The sequence below is a fragment of the Maniola jurtina genome, chromosome 23 (assembly GCF_905333055.1).
Source record: "Maniola jurtina chromosome 23, ilManJurt1.1, whole genome shotgun sequence".
Classification (NCBI taxonomy): domain Eukaryota; kingdom Metazoa; phylum Arthropoda; class Insecta; order Lepidoptera; family Nymphalidae; genus Maniola; species Maniola jurtina.
This window is the reverse complement of record NC_060051.1, coordinates 2,323,049-2,350,463: the sequence shown is the minus strand read 5'-3', so window position 1 is coordinate 2,350,463 and position 27,415 is coordinate 2,323,049. Positions and strand designations below refer to the sequence as shown.

Genomic DNA, 27,415 nt, shown 5'->3' with positions numbered 1-27,415 from the left:
TAAAACAAACCGTAACTAAAAAACTAATAACATGACGGTTCTACCAAAAAACCCAACAAAAAGAAAAAAACACATTTGAAAATGGCGCCATAATATTATAGCCACCATATGGTTTTTTTGTTTTCAAAAAATTGACTATAAATTACATCATCCCGAATGGCATTGACTATAATGTCATTCGGGATGATGTAAGGATTCTAACGATACCCCATACATTCCAATCTGTTCAGGCATTTAGGAGTTATGATGGAATAAAGAAACTCACATACATACATGACCCTAAAACATTACACTCCTTTTTCGGAGTCTTGTAAAAAGAACGCGGTCAACTTGGGTTAGGTCGCGGTTGAACTCCGGTTTCGGGTTATTCGGTGAACGACCGGTTGGGGGGCGTTGGCCAATGTGCCAATAGTCAATGTGATCGATTACATAACATTAGCCATAGGGGTTTGCCAATATATTTGACCACTGCTCCGTACAAGTACCTACCTACTTGTTATCTTGGTCCCATGGTTTGATGACCTCTTAAGCATAACATCATGAGCTTTGGCTTTATAAGTGGGAGTTTCTGGGTTCGATTCCCAGATAAGTCAATTTTAGAAATTATAAAATCCTAATAATAATAAATGGGAAGGTTTGGATATTTCTTATTCCTTCATCCCACAATGATCGAACCGAATCTTTTCTTATTGCCGGAAACTTGGAATGGGGTTAGCTTATACCATGACTTAACACATAATGCTACTTCCTGGTATTTATCCTAGAATTTATCCTGGAAAATCAAAGAGTTCCTACGGGATTTTAAAAACTTAAACTCACATTGAAGAAGTTACGAGCCTCATTTACCAATTGGGAAGGTAGGTACAGAGATACCTACCTACCCATTTACTTTTTATTTCGAAAAATCAAAGAGTTCCCACAGAGTTTTAACGGGGACGGAAACTTTCGCGGGTAAAGTCGAGGGCATCATCTAGTAATAACATAAAGTTTAAAGAAAACGTTTCTCTATCAAACAAGAAAATACCTATCTACTTTCTCTTTCCGGGAAAAATATAAACGCAATAAATTAATATAACACCAGTAACTTGGATACTAGATACTAAACACCGTTCCAGGAAATAGCCTATTTAAAAACCTAGGCTGAGTAGATACTGTATAAAATATTAAGGTGAGTGCAAACTACGATGAGTCGTTACGTAACCTTTTTAATATTAAAATCCAAATTATTAATATTATAAATATAAATGCGAAAGTGTGTCTGTCTGTCTATCTGCTAGTCTTTCACGGCTCATCCATTTGACAGATTTTGACGAACTTTTACTTTGGTACTTTGTAATTTGATATTATGTCAAATATTAGGCTATGGTGACGTGAAATCATAGAAAAATAGGGCTATAATATAGTGGCCCTATTATGCGCGTCAAATGTTCTAACATTTGAGAACCATTTGACGCCAGCCAGTGCTGCACATGGAAATAACTACTCATTTTACACAAACTCACTAATCATACACAAACTCATTTGTCATGTATAATGATTTATCAAACACGCTGTATATAGAGAAGTATTTAATTATTTTAATCAATTTAGGTCTAAAGAAAGGGGTCAAAAGTATCTAGCTACATGCGATTGTGTGAACGTTAGGCCAGAGAGTTGTGACTATCGGTATCTAGTCTAAATATATTAAGGAGCTGACTGACTGACTGACTGATCTATCAACGCACAGCTCAAACTGACGATAGGGCGAATTGGGCTGAAATTTGGCATGCAGGTATGAATAGCTATTATGAGGTAAAAATCCACTTAGAAAGGATTTTGGAAAATTCAACCCCTGAGGGATAAAATAGGGTTTAGAAATAGTTCACATATAAAGTGAATAGTAAAAATAATCTAAAAAAAATCTGTTTGTCGTCTTTCCAAATGTGCGCACGCCTTAAGTCTACAATCACTTGCAATAAAACTACCATTCAAAGACTAAGATTAACTAACGATTTTATGATTTTTGTATAATAGATATTAATTTAACCGACATAGGAAATAACCTATTTAAAAAGTTAACTAGACGTAAAATCACTTAATTAAAATAAATAAAGATGGTTATTAGTTTCTATAAAATAATTATTTCTAAACAGTTCTAAACTTAACAGGGCTCTCTCCGTCACTTACTCCATACAATCGTAGTCCCAATTTAATTTTAATATTAAGCAACCAAAATCCATGAAATTTTGCAGACATATTCTAGTAAAAATATGTATGTAGTTTTGAAATAACAGGGGCTTAAAGATTTGTATGTGAATTTTTAAGACCGCGTTACTTTGTAACCGAATATTTTAACGGAAATCTGGAAAACCACAGGCATAGATATTAGTTCCTGGAACGTTTCTACAAAATTCATTGAGTACGATTGGTTAGTATTGAAATGAGAGACGAACTATGTTTGTATGGAGCGAGTGACGGAGAGACCCCTCTTAAAATGGTCTATTAGTTATTGAGTCTCAGGCACACTGCGACTGGGCACAATAAGTTTAATTTTGTTCCCTTGCAGTACCCCAAGATTTTATTTTTTTATCATAGGCTACAGCATATTTGCCAGAAGGTCTGATTGCAGCCAAACGCTAGTCTATGAATTAAAAAAAAAATCATCATTATAACTTTAAATTGTCCTTTCAGGCGAACGTCCATACAAGTGCCACCTACCAGAGTGTGGGAGAGCTTTCATACAACTGTCCAACCTGCAGCAACACCTCCGCAACCATGATGCTCAAGTGGAGAGAGCCAAGAACAGGCCCTTTCACTGCAACATATGTGGCAAAGGGTTTGCCACTGAAAGTAGCTTACGGACACATACCGCCAAGGTCAGTATTGAATACTTATTGGGTCATCATGATCAACCCATTGCCAGCCCACTACTAAGCACTACCTTCTCAGAGTGAGAAGGGTTTAGGCCATAATCTGCCACGCTGGCCCAATGCGGATTGGCAGACTTCACACACCTTTGAGAACATGGAGATTCTCAGGCAGGTTTCCCCACGATGTTTTCCTTCACCGTTGAAGCAAGAGATATTTAATTGCTTAAAACGCACATAACTGAAAAGTTAGATATGCGTGCCCGGGATCGAACGCCCGACTTCCGATTAGGAGCCGGACGTTCTAACCACTAGGCTATCACAGCTAGGTATCACTTCTTGGTTACACATAATAAATAAATAAATATCTTTTTTTCATCAGAAAGGCCCATAATATGTTTGTAACCATCTTAATCTAAGTTAGTAACTACAAGTGTAAATTAAAAAATTATAACACCCCCGACAAGTCAAGGTTACAGTAACTAGTCCAAAGTATCTGAGTTTTCCAAAACATCATTTTCAAATAAATAATCATGTATCTAGGCAACGTCGATCTTGACAGCTTGACATTTGTCAATTGATATAATATTATGAACCTAACGGTTATCTAACCTTTTTTTCTACAAGAAAACTAGAAAAGAGCTGATAACTTTTAAACGGCTGAACCAATTTGTTTGGATTATAGCTAAGAACACTCTCGATTAAGCCACCTTTCAAACAAAAAAAAGTAAATTAAAATCGGTTCATTCGTTTAGGCGCTACGATGCCACAGACAGACACACAGATACACAGATACACGCGTCGAACTTATAACACCCCTCTTTTTGGGTCGGGGGTTAATAAATAATAGGTGTTAATAAGTAACTTATATACCTACTTAATACAAACTAATGCCGACATCCAGTGCGCTTTGAAAGCGTTGTCCTGTCTGTCTGATATCATCCTGAAAATAATGTTGTGACTTCTCTCCTACCAGCTTTTAATTGAGTTATATTTACCTAACTCTTACTCCTTATAACTGGTAGTCTATTTTCAGCTTAGCATAGACAAGCAGCTGTTACTTGTAACTTAACCTCGTAGACAGAATTGCAGATTTTCCATGTCATTAAAATTCGCTGCCATAGAAATAGCCTTGCAGGTACCTCCAAAATATAAGCTATCACTGTGAAAAGTTTCATCAAGAATGGTTAATAGTGTAACAGTGAAGTATTGGAAACATATTAGTAATAATAAAGCTGTATGAAATACGCATTCATACAAGTCAGGAATTGTATGAATGGGTTTGTCTGGAAGACTGCTTATTCACTCTTGATTTCAAGGTTGATATAAGTGTTAATCCGAAAAAACTGGTCAGTATTTGAGGTTTAATGCGTATTATTAGGATATATGGTCGATCAGTGATCACAATGCAAAAAAAATCATGCTTTCATCGTAGAAGCTTTAAGAAATTTGAAAAGTTTACTATAAAATTGGTGAAAATTATGTATTGGGCAGAGTTAAAGGACTTTTGATATACTTTGCAATACGCAAGATTGGAACTCCTCAGCTTTTTAAAATTATTTAGTAAACAAAAAATTTTAAAAAAAGTTTTAAAATCTCCTAATTTAATCTAAAAAATGCTATTACCCATATCTTTTATTATTGTAACTCCTTCAAAATAATGTATGCGACCTAATTTTTACACTAAATAAAAAAAGCAATAGCAACATTGATTAAAAAGTAGGCTAACGTTGATAAACAACTATAAAATGTTAGCAAAAATCGATATTAATATATTACAATCATATTAAGATATCACTGAAACGAAATAATGTTTAAACAAAAGCATTAGGTATTATATCGTGAAATTTTAAATGTTGCTAATTTTACACCATATTTAGAAAAAATATTTATGATTTCACTTTTTATTTCAGTTATAATTTCGATGCATACTTAATATGTTATTTGCGCTGGTTATTTGTAATATTTTATTACTTTGAAACTTTAAATATGATTACAAATTGGTAATAGGAACAAAATACTTCCTTATATGTATGATAAAATCTCTACTAGAGTATGTAACTCTATTATAAAATCTTCTACCCATTTCACTAAGAATTATAGTGTGCAAAAAAATCTTATCATTATCCCGCGACTTCGCCCGCGTGGATTTAGGTTTTCGAAATCCCGTGGGAACTCTTTGATTTTCCCTTATAAAAAAGTAGCCTATGTGCTAATTCAGGATATCATCTATCTCCATTCCAAATTTCAGCCAAATCCGTTTAGTAGTTTTTGCGTGAGGGAGTAACAAACATACATACACAACACAAACTTTCGCCTTTATAATATTAGTGTGAAGACGTATCATTAAAATTGGAATTATTTTATTTTTATTTTATATTAAGTATAGTAATACGGTTAGCAGATGTATCATTCTTTCTTTTACTGAAATTTTTACGTTCAAAATCGAAATTCCCTTTGGCTGTTATTTATGATTTGGAAACTGTATTTTTATTTTCAAAATTCCCTTTCGATGTAAGTTGTTTGTTTTTATTCAATGACGCTAATATTTGCACTATGCCCGCATCGCTCCGGTGGACAGGAGCTTCAGCTGCACCTTGGTGTTTTGCAGCAACACGCAGCCCTCATGATAGGGGGCGCCACTGCCACACCTTGCCCAATATGCCACAAGGTCGTTTTCGGTGGCGAAGCCCTGGTCGAACATATGAAGAACACCCATAAGGACCCAAATGCGTCCGGCGTTGCGAGTAAGTGTTCCGACTACTGGTTGCTCGGTTTTTGCGTCGTCCACTCAAGTTATTTCATCTCTTTCTCCTTTAAACGGATGAGGTTTCTTCACAATGTTGTTCTCATCAAGGTTTATATTCATAAGTTATTATTAAGTTATCTCTTTTGTTGATTATAAATCTCTTTTTGCAACTGAATTCTCTGAAAGAGAAGTTTTAACAGAAGAGATATTTAGTTCGTAAGATTCGTCGCTGGAAGTTTATAGTTTATCTAAATATCTTTGTAATGAATAAGAAGGAAAATGTTTGCGAATTTGTGATTTGAAAAGCTTCCAGTCGGCTCAAAGCCATCAGGGGTGTTGGTTTTATATTGGTAAAACCAAAAACGTATCGTTTCCATAAGCTAAGCCGTAACTATAGTGAAAGGCACGCCATCTGTGGTATCGTCTGTTATTGTTTCTGCTTTATTGGAAGGGTAGACTGTTTTGCAAACATTTCTTGCTTCAAACGATTCTTCGGATGGTGTGCAAACTTTATTATCATAACATGTTGTGTTTATATATCTTATACAGCTTTGTTTTCCATGTTTTCAACGGCCATCGTTTTAATGCCATCAACTTAATATGTTTTTGTTTATTCTACATTTCTATCACTTTCGTTTCAAATCATTTAACTAATTGCAATCATTTTTGATGGTATTTGTTTGGATCAATTTTTTTCTCTTAAAATAATTTCATTTTTGAAGCTGTTTGAGCCTGTTATTTTTATTTAAATTGACTCAAAGTTATGTTACTTTTATTCATTTTTTTTATTTAGTACTTATTTAGTCATACTTTTCGTTTTTAATAAGTTTAATTTAATTTGCATTTATGTTTTAACTTACATTATAAGCGAACGGTGACTTTTACTAAAATACAGTCCCTCATAAAAACAATTTCTCGACTTAAAAACACTTCCCATTTTAGGTTAAGGAAGATTTTTTATCTCCTTGAAAACCTAAATTTTCATATTCAAAAGTTAGTAACAGTCACAGTCTTCAACACTGCACTAACATGGAAACTAACCGGTATTTTTTTCTTTCTCCCCCCTCTAACCCACTAACCTGCCCATTCCCTGGTGATGATGGTAGGTCCCCCCGCCACATCACCATACCCGGCGCAAGCTAAACCTGTTGATCCTTATATAGCGAAGCGGCGGACGGCCAACCACCCGTGCCCGGTTTGCGGGAAGCATTATGTCAACGAAGGTTCCCTGAGGAAGCACCTGGCCTGCCATCCTGAGACCCAGCTCACGAGTGGTCTTCGAATGTGGCCGTGTTCTGTCTGCCAAGCTGTGTTTACACATGAAAGTGGTACGTATTTTGTAGTCATTATGTTTTGTATAGGGCTCAGATCCATAGAGCGCACTTGACTTTGCAACACTGGTAATACGAGACAGCATTATACCGCTGGCATAAATCTGTCTCGTTTTAACTGAGACTTAAGAGGGGTCTCTCCGCCACTCGCTTCATACAAACGTAGTTCCAATTTCATTTGAATATTAAACAACCAAAGTCCATGAAACATATTCTAGAAACTAATATCTATGTCTGTGGTTTTCCAGATTTCTGTTAAAATATTCGGTTTCAAAGTTACGTGGTCTTAAAAATTTACATACAAATCTTTGAGCCCCTGTAATTTTAAAACTACATATTTTTAGAAAAATCTAAAACACCACAGACACAGATAGTAGTTTCTAGAATATGTCTGCAAAGTTTCATGGACTTTGGTTGCTTAATATTCAAATGCAATTGGAACTACGATTATGTGAAGCGAGTGACGGAGAGAGCCCTGTTAAGTCTAAGCAAAGTCAAAGTGCGCTCTATAGATTTCAACTTAGGAGTCCGGCGACTTAGGTACCTACTGGAGGGGCTTGAAAAAGAACAAAATGTTGTCAAAAACTACCTACTGATTAATAAAACTACACTTTTGCATGATAAACTAAGCTAAAACAAAAGCAATGGAATAATCTAATTAAGTTAAACATGCTCAGTAAATGATGTCTTTCCACTCTTTTTTGTGGTATGATTTCTATTTTTGCTATGTGTATCTCATTTAGGTTCTTTTAATGTGTCTTTCAAATCATGCCACTATGCAAACGTAACAGAAAACAGATATAAAAAAGCATTCCTCAACTGAAAAGTCAATTGAAATGTATAATAACGAAACGCTTAACGCATTACAGGTCTCCTGTCCCACATGGAGCATATGAGAATGGAGCCAAAACACCAGTTCGCTGCTCAATACGTCCTCTCCCGAGCAGCTGCGGAGAGGCGGGAACGAGACATCCTCGCCGCCGTGTCCGCGTCCGCCGGAGGATCTGGCCTCCTCAACTTAGCTCCTCCCTCACCCGCCCACTCGGACTCATCTTCCAACGGCCGCCTTTCATCATCAGCAGGCTCCGAAGCAGGTGCAGCGGTGAACAAACTCTCAGACTTACTCCGATCAGCGAACAACGGTCACCAAGCGTATGGGGACGAAAGAGTCGCAGCCATCGCAGCCGCCGCAGCGAACATGATGGCTCAACCAGGCGAAGGGGCGAACGCTGTCCAAGTTGCTGCGGCGAACCTAGTTACAGCCATGCGTCAACAGTTAGCGAGGGAACCGCCTGCCCAACCTCCCCCAGAAACCCCTCCAGCACCAACCGAAGCAGCGCTCAGAATCCAGCAAGCGGAAGCTTTATTACGAAGTCAGGCTGAAGCGTTGAGATTAGCAGTGTCTCAAGCCGCAGCGGCACATAGCAATGAAAGTCCGAGCCCCTTGAGACATAATGGAGGGTTTCCACCAGCGAACGATGCGAGCGGGCAGCTATCTCCAGAATTGGTAGAGGCGTTTCGAATCGCTCAGGAACAACGGTTGGAGCAAGCGTTGAGGTTGCATGATCCGAGAATGCTTGGGTTCAATTTACCATCGCCGGTTCAGCAAGCGGCGCAACAGGCTGTCGCCGTCCAGGCGGCGCAAGCTGCTCAAGCGGCGCAAGCGCAGGCTCAAGCCGCTCAGGCTGCTCAAGCCGCTCAGGCTGCTCAGGCGGCTCAGCAAGTAGTCCAACAGCAGCAACAGATGCATCAAGCTGCTCAAGCGGCACAAGCAGCGCAAGCCGCTCAGGCCGCTCAACAAGCGGCCCAGCAAGCTGTCCACCTCCAGCAAAACCCTCAGCCATGAAAATTCACCTATTACTAATCTGACGCGATTTCGGCTCTTAGCTTTTAATATAATAAAATTTCAATTATCAAACCGATTTTCAGTTCTTTGCCACTTTCGAAACGTGGAAAAATAATTCATTATTTTCATCGGAGCGTGAAATGAAATCGCCTCAGATTAGTGATTGAGTTCGTTTTTCTTACAACAGCCATGTTTTTTCAATGGAAACATTTCTTTTTTTTTTCGTTCACGTTACGGCCGAATAAATATTATAAAAAACTTAGATAGAACTAACTGTTGTAAATAGAAACGTTTAGTGGAAAAAAACAAATTTCTCTGTAAATATAATAAAAGTACCTTTTAATAAATAGTTGAATGAACAAATTGGAACAGAAACTCGCCCGAACAAATAATTAGATGTAGATAGGGTTGCCAACCGTCCTGTTTTTGTGGACGAGTCCTAGTTTTGAAGGTGTAGGAGGTACTCTGTAGACTTTGAGAAGTCATTTTGCTACGCACAAAAAATTTACACTTCTGTTTTTAATGTTTTTTATTACTTCGTTCATCAAAACATATTTTATATGCTTAAAAAATTTAGGTCATTTAAAAACGACGCTTTAAAAAATAAAATGGTTTGTTAATGAAATACTTAGGTATAAAATAAAATTTTATTTAAAAAAATTGGTCTGCGTCCTAGATTTATAAAAAAATAATGATTATATTACCTACCTTCATGCCCCGCTCAAAAAACTCGGACGTGGCAGCCCTAAACGTAGAGGATATTAATTGATAATAATCAGTGCAATCTTCAATAAATATTTGTTTGGTTGTTTGAGTGGTTTATTATTATGAATAAAATATTTATTTTTTATTAGCTTTATCACAGAACAATGTATTTTTTAGCTTAGTACAAACTTTTGGATGTGCCAAACGGTTTTAAGCACGTTTTTTCGCATTTAGCGAACCTTTGCAATACTTAGTCGCATTAAGTTTCCAATTTAATTTTATTCTTTAGATGAATTCTATATTAATAAGATATTAAGTCACGGAGGCGAATTATAAAAATGAAATTGAAAGATAATAAATATTTAATGTTATTAATTTAATGTTAAAATAAATTATTTGTTAAATTTTATTCTTAAGAATGAAACAAATGATTTATATAGAACGAGCCGCCGCCGTGACGATTTTATGTTAAAAAGAATTTATTTTATCTATTTTTTGCGCAATAACACGTCTCATGCTAGTCAAGTTTTGAACGCACAAATGTTCTATTTTATGTTCATCTTCCAAATTGATTTTATTTTACTTTATTTTATTTTTCATATTATAACATTATCTGAATAATTTTTACACTTGGCTTATAATTTTATTTTTTAATGCCATATTAGTGATAGTTATTGTAAATAAGTAGACGCGTTAGACAATGTTGATGCTTCTGTTTTATTTTAATGTAACAATATTGTTTTATTATTATTAATATACGATTATTATTTTTGACGGAAAAATCAAATTATTTACACTACGATTTTTTTGTATAGTTGTAAATAAATATATCGAATTATGTTTTTTTTTCAGAAGACTGCAATTTTCTTTTTTTCTGTAAATACGTGATTGTTGATAACGATCATGGTATATATATTATAAAAATAGCGATTATTCACTGAACCGACGAACGACCTCGAGCTGTCGGCCGACGAATACCGATAAGGACAGTCGAATACAAGACCGATTTCGACGAATACAGTCTTGAATGTACGATTAACACGAGACATTCTTTTTTAAACACGGACTTTGACATAGCCCAAGTACAATTCATATTTATTTTCATTTCTTAAATACATTTAATAATAATAATCAAACAATAGCCCGAATAATAATCATTTTACAATGAACAAAGTATTACGCTTTTGCCAACAGCGTAATAATGGTATACAGTTGCCCAAACAGTAGTTTTATAGTTCAAAAAAATTTCGAGATCGCTCCAATTTCTTCCAAAAAAATAAATGAGTAAAGAAATTGGAACGATTTCGGAATTTCCATAAGAATGTCAAGTGTTGCCGAATATTAATTCTTTTAATATTATCATCTTGTATTATAATTAAGTATCGATTTGTGCGTACAAATACGTCTGAACAGGACTTTGAATTCACGAATACGTTTTTATAGACGAATACGTCTGTACGCGTATTCGTACACCGACGAATAAGTCCGTAGACGAATATGTCCGTACGAATCGAGTTATACTATAATCGTAACATAGGTAAAGTATTGTAAGCTGATTTTAATGTACGTAATGATTTCACTCTTGAATTAATATTGGTACCTCATCAGCAACAAGCACTCATGTCGAGTTGCTGGAAAGAGGTGTCAATGTAAATAGAAAAAAAATCACATGCAATAGCCCAAAACTCGTTTTTATGTTTACGTCGTGACATTTTGTTTGTGAAAGTGAATATTTTTGACATTATTTTTAATATTACAAGTATTTTATTTACGAAATACAAAACTTTTCGGCAATTTTATTCTTATGATTTGGTGTGGAATGGACAGTTCTTCGTGCACGGTTACCCGATGATGATTAAGTTTTCTAGGAAACGTGAGAAAAAAATCACCCATTTGGACGCAAAACAATCTTTTCGACTGAACGTATTATTATATTATACACATACACACAAAAATGACGAAAATTCGAACCACCGCAATAAAAAATTAAGTGGACGGATCGCTATTTATGTAAAAAGAAAAAATCCTCAATAAATTTTAATAATATATAAATAAATTAAATATAACAACAGAAAAAGTTCCTATGAATATTGTATAAATTGTATTGTTTTAAATTTAGGTCGTAGTAGATGGAAAAATTTATGGTCGTTTTGGTATTTTTAAAGTTATAAATAATCCATCGTGTTTAAGGAACTGACTCGTTAGTGACGAGTTGTACAAAAGATAAAAAAGCACGGATCATGTATCCTAAATCTAGATTTTTAGAGCAAGAGTTACGTTTCCAAGAAAGTGTTCATGTCTACGGACCGCTCCAGATGCTAGTGCCGATCGCGTAACAATCCGGGTACTATATCTATTACATTATATATGTATTATATAATTACTACATAATATATTTCTCAAAACTATACCCTAACCCCCGAAAAATTAGAAGAGAAGGAATTTTTCTAATCCTTGAATGAATCTATTACAGGGATAAAACAATGCTTTTGAAATAAGAAATTCAATGGCTAATGCAATAAAAAAATGAATCCTAAAACTGTGAAGCCAATCATATAAAAATCAATGTTACTATAGTAACCAAATCTAATACAACTATTTGTTTAGAACGTACCCAGATTGTCGAGATCGAATCTAGAATCTGAATCGTCCCTTATTCGTCTACATTTTTGCCTCACACGAAACTATTTGTAAAAAAACAAGTATTTTCGAGATAATAAAATTTTAAATACCTATAAGATAAGATTTTTTTTGAAAACTGACAAAATGTTAATATTAGGAATTTCGGTGTGTTAACAAAAATGTAGACGAAAACGTATTTTCTGTGATCATCGAAATGGAATAGTTAATAAAAAAACAGGTCGAGTCTGAGAGTTGTCAGAGGTTATTTTTAAGTTTTGGAGGTTAAATTTTTGTAATGTTAAAAGGAAAATAAGAAAAGAAAATTTTTTCTACATTTATTTTACGATGAAAAATTCCATAGTTAAGCTGTGTACATTTAATATTAATAATAAAGCCTAATTAACAGTAAAGGTGGCGTAACGCCGCTTACAAACGTGGTTAAGGAAAAATATAATTGACTTTTTCAATAACAATTAAATTTTTCCTTGCCATTTTAGTATCAATAGTACTGGATTCTGTTTATGTCACAATACGATGCGGAAAACCGTTGTTTGATACGATTTTTCGATTTTCAAAATGCGCTGTTGGTGTGTTTCTATGGATGAATGGATATGACACTATGAAATGATATGTTGTAGTTTAATTGGCATTTAATGTTTACTATTTAATGATTGTTTTACAAATTTTGTTACTAGGAATATAAGTTGACAACCATTGAAAAATAAATAACAACCACTGACGTCATACTAATAATTCATTTTCGCAATAGTCAATAGTGAGGGAAATTGCAATCGGTTTAAGATAACCCAATAAATTGCCATGATAATATTTGTAATAGCTTAATATCTAACATATCTTACCTAAAAGAATTAATTTAATATTTCCTTTTTGATTATAAAAATACTTATTCTGTTATTTTACTCTATACTATAAGCAAACTAAATTGGGAATTACTCGATATACTTCAGGAAAATAACACTTCTACTTTGAATATACTTCTAATTTGAATTATAATAATACATGGCCACATGCTAAGAACTTATCATTTAAATTAAATTAAAATTAAATTTCTCTCATTATTGCCAATCAGTATGACACAAATTACAAACACGTTTTGTTCAGTGAAAAAATATCGCATCAAAAAGTGTTTTTTCATTAAACAAAATCGTCGAAAATAAATCAAACGGGGGATTCTACGAATATTTTTGTCAAAAGGATTCGTTGAGTTTTGTGGAAATAATAATATTATGTGCATCGACAATTTGACAATAAAATATGGCGTTATGAATTTGACTAATCATATTCGTAGTATATCCCTATGATCTCGCGTTTTCAACTTGCGATTACATTACATTTTTTATTTCAAGTTAAATCACATTACGCAGTCTGCATGTTAAATAAAATTTTCGGCAGTGTTAACTTTTTTGTAAATCCTAACAATTAATTTAACACTGCAAAAAAATTCGTGCAGGCTGCCTAACGTAAATTGTTAAGTTTTTAACAATGAATTGCTGTTGATTTGAATTACTCATCCTTATTAAATGTTAAAGTTATCATTTCCGCGCTTCATCGTTTTTGTTAACATTATCGCCTTGTTTAAACAATATTTAGCCAAATATACATTTATTAACCGTAATATAAGAATAGACAGGATAGCCAGGTTTTCAATTCATAACTCACATAGTAGTAATTTCATATATCTTATATTGTAAGTTAGTATAATTAATGTAATGTAATTCAGGACTCCTTTATAAAACTACAAGGAGAGATAAAAAGAGGTGTATTTTTTTATAATCGGGTCCGTGAGTAATGTGAATTAAGCATACATTTCAAGATTCTCAACTGCTTAGTCCACATTATTAACAATGTAGTGAACAACGAACAAAAACACATAAATACAAAAAAAAAATACGTGTACTTAAGCGTACTTAAATGTAATAGATAATGGATCTCTATATTGGTGTTTAAAGGATACTTTTCCAACATGTTATGTGTCATATCCATTTTGAAATAAAAACCTTTTTTGAACTACAAAAATTAAATTTCATAAAATGTCTGACGTCTATAGGTATCTGAAGTTTGTAAAATTATTATTTATTGCAAATAGCACACTTCAAGGAGCACAATTTTTTTTTAAACAAAATTTCAACATTAACTTTTATAAGTATTGATCTCAGCAAAAAAGGAAAGTAATTTACAAATAATTCGTTAATCTAATTCCAATTTTATCGCAAAAGCTTTAAACTACACAACAATTTGAAAAATGTACTTAATATAAGTGGTATAAAAATAATAGTACCAATAAGTTTGGAAAAAACTATTACCAGAAATAGTATGATGTTATTACGTCGCATAAAGTTTCGATATCTTTATATAGGATAGACATTGCAACAAGCTAAGTTATCACCAGCTAAATAAAGCCTCAATAGCTCAACGGTTATAGGAGTGGACTGAATTCCGAAAGGTCGGCGGTTCAAACCCCACCCGTTGCACTATTGTCGTACCCACTCCTAGCACAAGCTTTACGCTTAGTTGGAGGGGAAAGGGGAATGTTAGTTATGATTAAAATGGCTAATATTCTTTAAAAAAAAAAAAAAATCTAACTAAGTTTCACTTGATTAATTTTCTCTGCATTTACTAATTCATTAATCTCTCACACTCAATTAAATTTATATTCCTATTATGAGATCTGCCAAGTTAGCTCAGTCTTGAATAAAGGTATCGAAAACGAAATAGTACCTATACATAAATGAATGAAATAACACGGACGAACAAAAATGAACCAACAGCGCATCTCATTTTGTCTACGTAAAGCCGAGCCTCAATAATGTCACATAGGCATTTATACGTTGTTGTTCAAAAAAGCACAGTCCCCTACAAAAGTTTTCACATCGAGCATAATAGATATAGCGAAAAAATAATAATATACTTTTACAACATTTTCTAATATACTGTGCTTATTTATACACAAAAAAATGCATTATATTTATCCCCAATCGGTGAATTCTAGTCTTATTTTTTTACGAAATTTGTAATCCTTTATACCATAAAGTCGTGTTTCAAAAAATGATGAAAATGGAAAATAATTGTATTGTACCTATTTGGAAAGTGCGAAAATATACGAATATGCGAACACTTTTTGGACGAAAAATTGTATATTAAATGTTGTGGAAACGCCATTGATTGTAAATTAAAATTCAAAATTAAGTACCTAACTATATTTCGGCGTATAAAATTGTAAAATTCAAATGTTTAGGTTGTAGACTAAAAATTTACGGTTAGGTAGAAGTCAAAAATTCATGTTTGGCATTGTATTTAACGGTTATTTAATAAAAATTAACAAAATGGATGTAAATAAACTTTTAGGCATGTGATGTGATGGTATCATATTGTACCTAATCGATGTTTTAGGTAACCTATGTCATACAATACGTACCTAAGTCATGAGACAAATACTAAAAAAATTAGACGATTCCATAATATTATCACGACAGGTCGGTCTACCTACTATGTTTTAATTTCGTATTTTTGTATAGCGTTATTTAACCATATCAACGATATGAATGTTCCAATAAATGGCGCACTTCATAGTAACACCATGTTCCAACGAACATGTCAGCATCTAAAGCGGATTTTGTTGTGTGTGTGACCATATTGTTACAATAAAGCGCCCATCTAGTGGGACATTTATATCGCTGTACCATAGTTATGTTAAGTTAAATGTAATTTTTCATAGTTGCGTTAAACTTTTGCGATGCCATGTTTTTTAATTATTTTAGTGTAAGCCGCAATGTGTTTATTAAATATTATTATATTTTTATAGAGGTTATTTTTTGTATTCGACTCGTAGTCAATCATACGAATAGGTATGTATTTAATAGTTAAGTTTTAGTGTTGAATTATGTTACGCAATATTTTTAATTTACTATTTACTGAACAAAAGAATTAACCCATTAATTTTATGTTAAAATTAATTTTAACAACGGAAAATGCTTACTGTGTCATTAAAATGAGAATAGTAACTATTATTGCCGAATCGGTTAGCTATAATTATTTTAAAAAATAAAAAGGACGATTCATATCAGTGTTTTTCTTTTTGACCATCGATGTATATGGATAGGCCCTTCGAAGATAAAAAACGCGCTCAACAAGTCAATAGAATTTGCAAAAGTCTATTGACTTTGTCACTAGTGACTTTGATTTGAGTTTGGCTAATATTCTTATTAAAAAAAATGACGTAAGATTCAAGCGCATTTTTGCAGTCGGATTTATATGGGACAGGCTAATCCATATACATCGATGTTTTTGGCCCTTTGTGTTTGTCGAATGTCGATACTGAATGGGAGCATATTTCTTCAACCTAATAAGTAGTTCCCAGACCCGACCTAAACTCGACTTATTAGGTTTTAACAGTATACCTACCTACCCTCGAGTAGGGTCTGCAGACAGACTGCAAAATAATTGTAGTTTACATAATATTGCAGTTAACAAAACTGCATTGAATGACTGCCTAGTGCGTTAGCAGTCAATATGTAGATCTAACTGCACTAAAACCACTTTCAAATTGGAATTTTGCAGTCGACTTCAATCCAATAATGGTGCAAAGAAAATGTTGATAGTTGATAAAAAATAATATGCAAGTAATTTAACGCACAACAAATGGAATCCATCATTCTAACAGCAATAAAAAAATCTTATTTAAATAATTGTTTTATTTGTGATTGAATATACTAACGCCATCTCTTGACAAGTAGACGGACCTCCGGAATAAAACTTGTTTTCATCAGCAAAAAGATAAAACATTTTAAATAAAAATGCTCCAAATAACCTGGAATAGCTTTACAGATACTAAGGTTCTGGAATTAGTTCAACAAACAGAGATAACTCATGTCCACCATCATGGAAAGAAGCTTCTTCTATGGAAATTCACAGACCCAATTCTCATTCCCAAGATTAGGCTTGGAAGGTAGAATTCAAGGCAAAAGGGCCCCAGGTCACCAAAAAATTCATAATTCAAAATATTTTTATTCAATTAAACTTTTACAAGTGCTTTTGAATCGTCAAAATAATCGACCACTGGTTCGGAATGCCGTTCATACCGAGAAGAACCAGCAAGAAACTAGGCGGTTGCTCTTTTCAAGTGTTCAAAGATGCAAATGGTTGGAGGATACAAGGGTGGACAGGGCTTAGTTACCCAGTTAAAAGAGGTGGCTTTCGATAGAGAAGCTTTTCGGGTGATGATTGCCAAGCTTCGTTTCGAAGAAGGCACGCGATGATGGTGAAATATTTTTCAAAAAATTTAGCATGCCTACAATAATGAGTATAATATTAGGTAATTTCCCCTGGATCTTTAGGATAGGATTCCTTACCTACCTTTAGGATAGGATCCCCTTAGCTTTAGGATAGGATTCAAACTTGGCACCAAAATACATACCTACTTAGTTATTTTTTCAATCAGAAAATTTTTCAATCAGAGAATTTGTTTAATCAGAAAGTTAGAATTTAAAAAAACTGTTTCTAGTAAGAAAAAAGATAAGTTCTTGGTGCAAAAAAAAAATAGGTACCTACCTACCTACATAACTAATTCATGGTTTTTATATAAACGAATTCCAGTTTAATTTTTTTACCTATTTTGACCTAGAGAGACATTTATACCCGACTGCGGCAAAGTCCAAAGGAGGGTAATGTTGAAGGATTAACATATTTCTATTAATTTTAGATTTATTTAATAAAGTGACATCTCCCAATTTGAATCGAAACTATGTAGCTCTAGCAAAATTAGTTGTAAGCAGAGGGTTGGCACAAGATCGCAACCTCCCGCTAGATGGCGTTAGAGTAACATCTAGGGTTCCTAGTTCGTAACCTTCGTGTTCGTTCCTGTTTTACTGCTATCCCTTCATTCCCCCTTAGTAGTTTTATACCTGGCACCATAGATGGAGCTAGTAGGATTTTTAGCAGCATTTCGTAACCTGCCGTTTGTAGCGCAATGAAGCAGTGACCTGACTGTAAAGCTAAAAGTTTTAGATTCGATTCATATCGGTTAATATTGTCTCAAAGATGGGCGCAGTTGCTTCCTTTGCAAACTAGAAATCCAAGAATCTATATATACTCAGTTGATTTAATATTATAAAGGCAAAATTTTGTGTGTATATTTGTTTGTTACTCTTTCACGCAAAAACTACTGTACAGATTTTGCTGAAATTCGGAATGGAGATAGATCATAGTCTGGATTTACACATAGGCTACTTTTAACCCGGCAATATCAAAGAGTTCTTACGCGATTTTGAAAAACCTAAATCGACGCGGATGAAGTTTTTTGTTTATTATTATTATTAGCTAAAATCAACTGAGTATATATAGATCACTAGCTGACGCCCGCGACTTCGTCCGCGTGGATTTAGGTTTTTCGAAATCCCGTGGGAACTCTTTAGTTTTCCGGGATAAAAAGTAGCCTATGTGCTAATCCAGGATATTATCTATCTCCATTCCGAGTTTCAGCCAAATCCGTCCAGTAGTTTTTGCGTGAAGGAGTAACAAACATACACACACACATACACACAAACTTGCGCCTTTATAGTATTAGTGTGATTAAATCCTGAGTATAATCTATCTCCATTCCTGTAATATTAAATCCAAAATAATCTATCTCCATTCCGAATTTCAGTCAAATCCGTTCAGTAGTTTTTGCGTGAAAGAGTGACAAACATACACACATACACAAACACACATACATACATACATACACACACAAACTTTCGCCTATATAATATTTTTTAGTTTTAATAAAGCATTCTTAACATCTAACGTTATCTGATGAAACTGAATTTATAACAATCGCGAAAATGTCAAGTTATTTCTGAACGCTATTGCAGCGAAGCATAGTAATTAATATTATATTAAAATAAATAGCTTCACAGTGAAAAACTCTGATAGCAGCGAGCGGAGCGCGCGCTTCGACCGTGCAGCGGCGAGCGAAGTGTGCAGATGGACTTAGTTTTAACACGACGACTGCCCAAACAACCAGAGTGACCTTCCAGTCCTCACCTATGGTGCTGAAACGCTGACAAATGGACTTGTCCACAAATTCAAAGTTCCTCAGCGAGCTATGGAGAGGGCTATGTAAGGAGTTTCCCTGAGGGATAAGATCCGAAATGAGGAGATCCGCAGGAGAACCAAGGTCACTGACATAGCCCAAACTATTAGCAAGCTGAAGTGACAGTGGGCAGGCCATGCCTGTCGCAGAGGCGATGGCCGTTATTGGTGGACGTATGTATAACGCGGTGTGTTAGGGGTTTACGCGCGTCACTACGCACGTGTCACGTGTACGCAATTGGTGTGAATCGGCCTTTAAATGAACACTGAACATGTTTTACCCACTAATAGGCATGCAAACATTTATAGCACATGATTTTCTATATTACACTTCACACTAATATTATAAAGGTGAAAGTTTGTATGTGTATGTGTGTGTTTGTGTGTGTGTGTGTGTATGTTTGTCACTCCTTCACGCAAAAACTACTGAACGGATTGGGCTAAAATTTAGAATGGAGATAGATTATACTCTGGATTAGCACATATGCTACTTTTTAACCCGGAAAATCAATGAGTTCCCAGGGGATTTTTTAATAATCTACATCCACGTGAACGAAGTCGCGGGCATCAGCTAGTCTCTAATAATATGTATTTATATGGGCACCTAAAAGTTGAAGCCACTTCCACAATGCGTTATCCATTGTTGCTGGCGATCGCGTGCATCGCTTATCGGCAAGAATACGTTAACTGAGTTTTTTCCTCAGTTTTTTCTTTCGCTTTTTTCATATCACCGATATGTAATTTTCATTCCGAGTCACTTTTTCACAACTCAGGGGCGCCTCACTTATTGTTTTTGCAATTTTTTTTTGTTTTTAATGCTTTTAATTTAACATGTTTTTGTGTTCGACTGTGTACGAATTGCGGACGCCTTTTTTCGTCGTTTGGATCTACTTGCGACGTTTTTTGGTTCGTTGTTTACATTTTTTCGCGTACACACGCGTTGGCGTTGAAATTCACTGTAATTATTAACCTTCTTATAAGAGCACGTCTGGACTCTGGACTTATGAAACTATTGATATTTTTTTGGACTTGTTGATTAAAGAACATAATATTTTATTCTGCACCATAATATGTTCGTGCGATGAAAAGTGATAGCGGTTAATAATTCGGTCTTTTCGAGGGCTAAATAGCCTCAATAGCTCAACGGTTAAGAAGCGGACTGTAATCCGAAGGGTCGGCGGTTCAAATCCCACCCGTTGCACTACTGTCGTACCCAATCCTAGCACAAGCTTTACGCTTAGTTGGAGGGGAAAGGGGAATATTAGTGATGATTAATATGGCTGATATTCTTTTAAAAAAACCAGGCACGCATCTCTAACTTGTCGGAGTTAGGCATGTGATTTTAAAGCTTTTAAATATCATTCGCTTTAGCAGTGAAAGAAAACATTGTGGGAGGGAAACCTGCTTGCCGAGTACTCCATAACATCCTCAAAGGTGTGTGAAATCTGCCAATCCGAACTTAGCCACGTGGACTAAGAATGAAACCCTTTTCATTATGAGTGCTTAATAGTGGGCTGGTTTTGGTTGGGATTGTAAGTTAATTATGATGATGATGACTTTCGGTGTTCGATTCTACGGCAAAATATCGATCAATGTAACAGATCTACCAGATTATAAGTTTAAAAAATAGGTACTTACCTACTTAATTACTCATAATAAAAACATTCTAATCAAATCTAAATATCTAACGCAAATTAAAATCAAAATCTAAGGCAAAGCGTATTGCGATATTGTTGACAAAAAGCATGGATTATATAAAATTTTGTACCTAATTGACGATTGGTTTTTAATAATTAGCTATTAAGCGACATTATAATTTTGTGACACTTGTGTATTTTCATGCGATGATGATATTTTCATGAAAATATGTAAGTATATTGAAAAATCGATAGTTGAAAAGTTTGAAATTAAAGAAAAACATATAATTAGGTAATATTTTTTTCTAAGGTTTGTAACCCCTGTAATTTCCCGAGTCCAGACAGCCACGGTCGATGGTTCTCTAACAAATAAGCGCATTTCCAGCGGCTATTAAAATCTTCTGGCCAATTAGAGGCAGAAAAACCTGCCCGTTTGTAGGAAGTGCCTAGGCACTGCAAGTATTAATGTAGCTAGGAACATTGTAGAAATAAAATTAATAGTGTTTTTTCGTGAGAAAAGTCACTTAAGACCTTATCCCTTTCGAACATAAAGTTTTATTTTTGTATTTTTAACCCCTGACTCAAAAAGAGGGATGCTATAAGTTTGACGTGTGTGTCTGTGTATCTGTGTGTCTGTCTGTGGCATCGAAGCTCCTAAATGAATGGACCGATTTTAATGTAGTTTTTTTGTTTGAAAGGTGGGGCTTGATCGAGAGTGTTCTTAGCTATAATCCAAGAAAATCGGTTCAGCTGTTTGAAAGTTATCAGCTCTTTTCTAGTTACTGTAACCTTCACTTGTCGGGGGTGTTATAAATTTTTAATTTATACTTGTTTGTTTACTCTTCTGGTCTTACGAAAAATCACGTCACTTTCGCATCTATACTAATAAATAAAATTGGAGTGTCTGTCTGTAATTTCGAAATAACTACCTCATATTGAGCTCATATGGTTATTTAAACGATACCATAACTGAATCACACGTTTTTAAAATTTTTGTTTGTCTGTCTGTCTGTCTGTCTGTCTGTCTGTCTGTCTGTTTGAAAAGGCTAATCTTCGGAACGGCTGAACCGATTTTGACGGGACTTTCACAGACAAGTAGAGGATTGACCAGGGCGTAACATAGGCTACTTTTTTAACCGACTTTCAAAAAGGGAGTTGTGTTTTTCTACCTATGTACACTGATATCTCCGAGATTTCTCGACCGATTTGCGTAATTTTTTTTTTTAATCGATAAAGAAACTTTGCGACATTGTTCCATAAAAAAATTGGGTTCCAACTCTTCAATCCTGATGCTGTAGGGGACCTGACCACTAAAGCTGATGGGTTTTAAAATTATCGGTTATTAATTGATTTTGAAGGTATCTATACCAAGTAAAGACTTTGTCGTTGACCTTGAGGACCCAAGTGTTCAACCCTGATGCTGCATTCTTAAATCCTGGTGATCCCACGGGATTTTTAAAGGATCATACGCTTAAATAACTTTTACGTGGTACAGAAACACGTTGCATCCCGGGAACGGGCTATTACGGATAGGCTCCTTTCCCACGGGAATTTCAAAAACCTAAATCCACGCGGGCGAAGCTGCGGGCATCAGCTAGTTTATAATATGGGTAGTGATACTCGACATATTATTCACTACCCATCACTACCCATATTATAAATGCGAAAGTGTGTTTGTTTGTTAGTTAGTTCGTTTGTCCTTCAATCACGTCACAACGGATCAACGGATCGACGTAATTTTTTGCATGGGTATAGTTTAAGACCTATGATAAATGGTAGTAGTGATTGTATTGACTACTGCTAAATATACCTTATTATTGTATTACTCAATGATAATCTTAATTAGGACTTGTGCAATTAAGAGTATGATCTATGTTAGGTACATCATTAGTGTGAATGGGTAACTTTGCTCAATCGATCGATTCTTGCAATAATAACGAACGCGAGCATAGATCAAGTACTACACAGAGAATATTTTATATTTATTAACCCCCGACCCAAAATGAGGAGTGTTATAAGTTTGACGTGTGTATCTGTTTGACGTGTGTGTACTAAGGAACCGATTTTATTTTAGTTTTTTTGTTTGAAAGGTGACTTGACCGAGAGTGTTCTTAGCTATAATCCAAGAAAATTGGTTCAGCCGTTTGAAAGTTATCAGCTCTTTTCTAGTTACTGTTACCTTCACTTGTCGGAGGTGTTACAAATTTTTAATTTACACTTGTTATTTAGGTACCTCTATAGGTAATAGGTACTCACCATCAACATATAAATCTCCCTAAATTCTCACGGTTTAGGTGTACCCCGCAGCATCAGGAGTGAGGAGTCCCTGACTGAGGAGGACCCCCTGCCACATGCCCTTAAAGGTTAAAAGTTTAAGGGTGCCTGGTAGCGGATGGCCACGATACTATCCCTTGGGAACTGTTTGATTTTCCGAGATAAAATGCTTATGTCAATTTCAGGGACGCAAGCTACCTCGGTACCAAATTTCATACAAATCGGTTAAGCAGATGGGTTTTTAGGAATCCCCTGGGAACTCTTCGATTTTCCGAGATAAAAAGTAGCCTAAGTCCGTCCCCGGGATATAAACTAACCCTGTACCAAACGCCAGAATCGGTTAAACTGTTAGGCCATGAAAAGATAGCAGACAGACAGACAGACACACTTTCACATTTATAATATTAGTATGGATTACCTCACAAATCCACTATGGTCCAAACTTCATAGTCGCTGATCGTTCCTCCCTGTGTTGGGGACAATACGCAGATAAACTTTCAGCTTTTATAAAATAACGAAGGTCTGACACGCGCTGGCTCTCTCTCTCTATCAGTCTATCACAATCTTTTCCTTCAACGTTAATAATTGCTTCATCATCATCATCATCATCATCATCATCAGCCTGTGGACGTCCACTGTTGTACATAGGCCTTCCCTGTAGAGCGCCACCACACCCGGTCCTCAGCCTTCATCATCCAGCCACTTCCCGCCAGCCGCTTTATATCGTCGGTCCATCGTGCTGGAGGGCGTCCCACACTACGTTTGCTTAAACGCGGTCTCCACTCAAGGACTTTCCGGCTCCAACGGCCATCGCCTCTACGACAGGCATGGCCTGCCCACTGCCACTTCAGCTTGCTAATAGTTTGGGCTATGTCAGTAACCTTGGTTCTCCTGCGGATCTCCTCATTTCGGATCTTATCCCTCAGGGAAACTCCTAACATAGCCCTCTCCATAGCTCGCTGAGGAACTTTGAATTTGTGAACAAGGCCATTTGTCAGTGTCCACGTTTCAGCACCATAGGTGAGGACGGGAAGGACACACTGGTTGAAGACTTTTGTTTTCAGGCAAAATAATTGCTTACTCTATCAAAAGCTGATCTATAAATTATTACATATAGGTGCACTTATTCACAAAACAATAGAAGTAGTAGAAACTTAAGCCGCTATGGGAAAAACAACTTTCTAGGAATTATAATTAGTAATTGCAGCATGGTGGGCGCATAGCTTGTTAAGAAAATAGCATTTTCTCACTTTAACCCGATCCACTTTAGATTGCAACTCAAAATCCTCTCATAACATTAAATATTTTGTAATCTACAAATGAAAATAATAAATTTTTTAATTTAATTTTTCTCTAACTAATTTTCGAGTAGGTAGGTACATTATTGACAAAAGCAAAAAGAGGGGTGCTATAAGTTTGACGTGTGTAATTGTGTATCTGTGTATCTGTCAGTGGCATCGTAGCTCCTAAACTAATGAACCAGTTTTAATTAAATAGTTTTTTTATTGTCTGAAAGGTGGCTTTGATCGACAGTGTTTTTAGCTATAATCCAAGAAAATCGGTTCAGCCGTTTGAGAGTTATCAGCTCTTTTCTAGTTACTGTAACCTTCACTTGTCGGGGGTGTTATACATTTTTAATTTACACTTATGTCTAGTTGTTAAGATTCTATGAATTGCATGTCAGCGTTTTGTGCCCCGGCGACAGTGTTTCGCGTGATGATTCAGTATTAAACACGCCTTAGTATCGGCTACTCGTCTTTTATTTTAACATTTTCCCTGGTGGAAAAACTTGGAAACTCTTCCCGAAAATCAAAAGTATGTTGATGTGTTTAATTATTTTGATTTGTGTAATCTGTTTGAAACAGGAAGGTCTGTAGGAACAGCATTCCGAACCAGTGGTAGATTTGAATTTGAATTTGAATTTGACTGAGAATGAGATGCCTTCGAAGGTGCACACCGCCTTAGGTACCTGTATTTCCTGAATCATTAATATGAAGGCGTGATAGAGTTACAAACTTACTAACCTTAACAATCTTTCATTGCATAAATTACACACTGGAAAATTACGCTATTAAAAAAATTATGACGTGTGAAGCCCGAGTAACAATGTATAAATTGCAAGAGTCTGATTAAAACGATAACAGCACGGACACTTAGAGCGATTGTGATGCTAATTTGCACTCAAACGATTGTTTAGAGCCTCCATTTTGTTATAATTCATATTCGACTAGTGCTGGTGCTAACTTAACAACGTGGAAACCAGCGCCGAGCAAGAGACGCAAATATGAATACCTCCATGGGAACTTCATGTTTGTGCCTTTTGGTGTGGACCCGACCAGACCTTGGACCCGAAGGCTCGAGCTCTTTTTGAGGAAATTTCGAAGGTTATTGAGTCAACCGGGGACCCGAGAGCTGGCAGATACCTTGGCCCTTGGGCTAAGAATTAGTTTGGCCATCCAAAAGGGTAAATGCCAGCATCTTAGGTACAATGCCTCGCTGCGGTGGTCTCGATGAGGTTTTAGATTTAATTTAATTTATTTATGTTTACTTGTTTTTAGATGTAAGTTTATTTTATAAAAAACAACATATAAAGCAATTAAATATCTTAATGCCTAAAGTCTAAACTATCGTGAGTTATTTCCATTTTAAGTAGGTACAACGAGCCGAGTCCGGGCTATGAAAAACCGGCCAAGTGCGAGTCAGACTCGCGCACCGAGGGTTCCGTACTAGGGTATTTTTTTCGACATTTTGCACGATAAATCAAAAACTATTGTACATAAAAATAAATAAAAATCTGTTTTAGATTGTTTAAAAATCCCGTAGGAACTCTTTAATTTTCTGTTATAAAAAGTATAATATGTCCGTTAGTAGAATAAGTAGTAGGTACTTACCAAGCGTCAAAATTAGTAGAACTTCATGTCTGTGCCCTGTGGATTGAACGAATGAGCCGTGAAAAGGTAAAAGACAGACACTTTCACATTTATAAGTATATCTATAGGTAATGGTGGGTATTAATTAGTATGAATTAATATTACCTATGTGCCTAATTAACCTAAGAGTAAAAAGTCGCAGCAAGTCAATTCCTGCAAATTTGCTAAAAACTTGCAGTTTACATTGACACGATAATGACAGCGACTTCTGCAAGAAAACATACCATTAGACAGTTTAATCCTGAAAAAATAATAACAAATATATTATGGAGTTAAAGACTAGACGTCAAATCCAACTGACCGTGAAAAAAACTTCTAGAAATTCTTGATAATTGTAGTTTCTATTCTACGGCGGTTCCCATACCCGAGCGAGCGTGACGTCTATGGTTTATGGATAATTTTCTAGAAAAAAAAACTAGTATTTATGGTCCATTTAATTTTTTAAAGGGCATCGAATGCAATAAATTCGCTGTTACATTGGAATAAACGAATTAATAATGACTAGTTTTTACACGCGGTCCTGGCTTTGTAAATAACAACATAAACTACTACTGTAAATTTTAATTAAATTATGTAGGTTGAAATTGAAGCCTGACGCTTAGTTGGAGAGGAAAGGGGAATATTAGTCATTTAACATGGCTAATATTCTTTAAAAAAAAAATTACATAAATGGTAGAGACTACCATTAGAAAGTCATTACGATTTATTTCCAAAACTTTAAATTCCCAAATTTGAATTTCAATTTAACATTACAAGTGTAAATTAAAAATTAATACACCCCCGACAAGTGAAGGTTACAGTAACTAGAAAAGAGCTGATAACTTTCAAACGATTTTTTTGGATTATAGCTAAGAACACTCTCGATCAAGCAATGTTGCAAAAAAAACCTTTTTTTTATATTCACTATAGGTAAGCGCTTGACCACAATCACACCTGATGAATGAACCTGAAATTATGTTGTAAAAATTTTCAGGTTGCAATGTAATTTGGCGAATGACTATTAAGTATTTAACTGTATTCGGACGCACCCAGGATGATAACCTACAATTACCTGACAACGAGACGCGACCGACAAATCTGATAATTTATTGCAGAGATAGAGTAAAAATATCATGCATTTCTTTATTTGTGTTACTAGCTGATACCCGCGACTTCGTTCGCGTGGATGTAGGTTTTTTAAAATTCCCGTGGGAACTCTTTGATTTTCCGGGATAAAAAGTAGCCTATGTGCTAATCCAGGGTATAATCTATTGCCATTCTAAATTTCAGCCCAATCCGTCCAGTAGTTTTTGCGTGAAGGAGTAACAAACATACACACACACATACAAACTTTCTCCTTTATAATATTAGTGTGATGTGATGGTAACGCTATCACCTAAGGAA

At 35.2% G+C, this 27,415-nt stretch overlaps 1 protein-coding gene across 9 annotated transcripts in view; it reads left to right on the top strand.

The window, feature by feature from the left end:
• LOC123877456 (zinc finger protein 135-like) overlaps positions 1 to 14,575 on the top strand; it is a 168,979-nt gene extending 154,404 nt beyond the window's left edge. For 7 of the 9 annotated variants that reach the window (XM_045924253.1, XM_045924252.1, XM_045924259.1 and 4 more), the window contains 4 exons: positions 2,671 to 2,855; positions 5,428 to 5,593; positions 6,702 to 6,923; positions 7,796 to 14,575. In XM_045924253.1, coding sequence (XP_045780209.1) covers positions 2,671 to 2,855; positions 5,428 to 5,593; positions 6,702 to 6,923; positions 7,796 to 8,772 — 1,550 coding nt within the window. In that variant the 3' untranslated portion in view covers positions 8,773 to 14,575. The remainder of the gene's footprint in view (positions 1 to 2,670; positions 2,856 to 5,427; positions 5,594 to 6,701; positions 6,924 to 7,795) is intronic. The other 2 variants (XM_045924260.1, XM_045924258.1) reach the window with 1 other exon arrangement.
• The last annotated feature ends 12,840 nt before the right edge of the window (positions 14,576 to 27,415 follow it).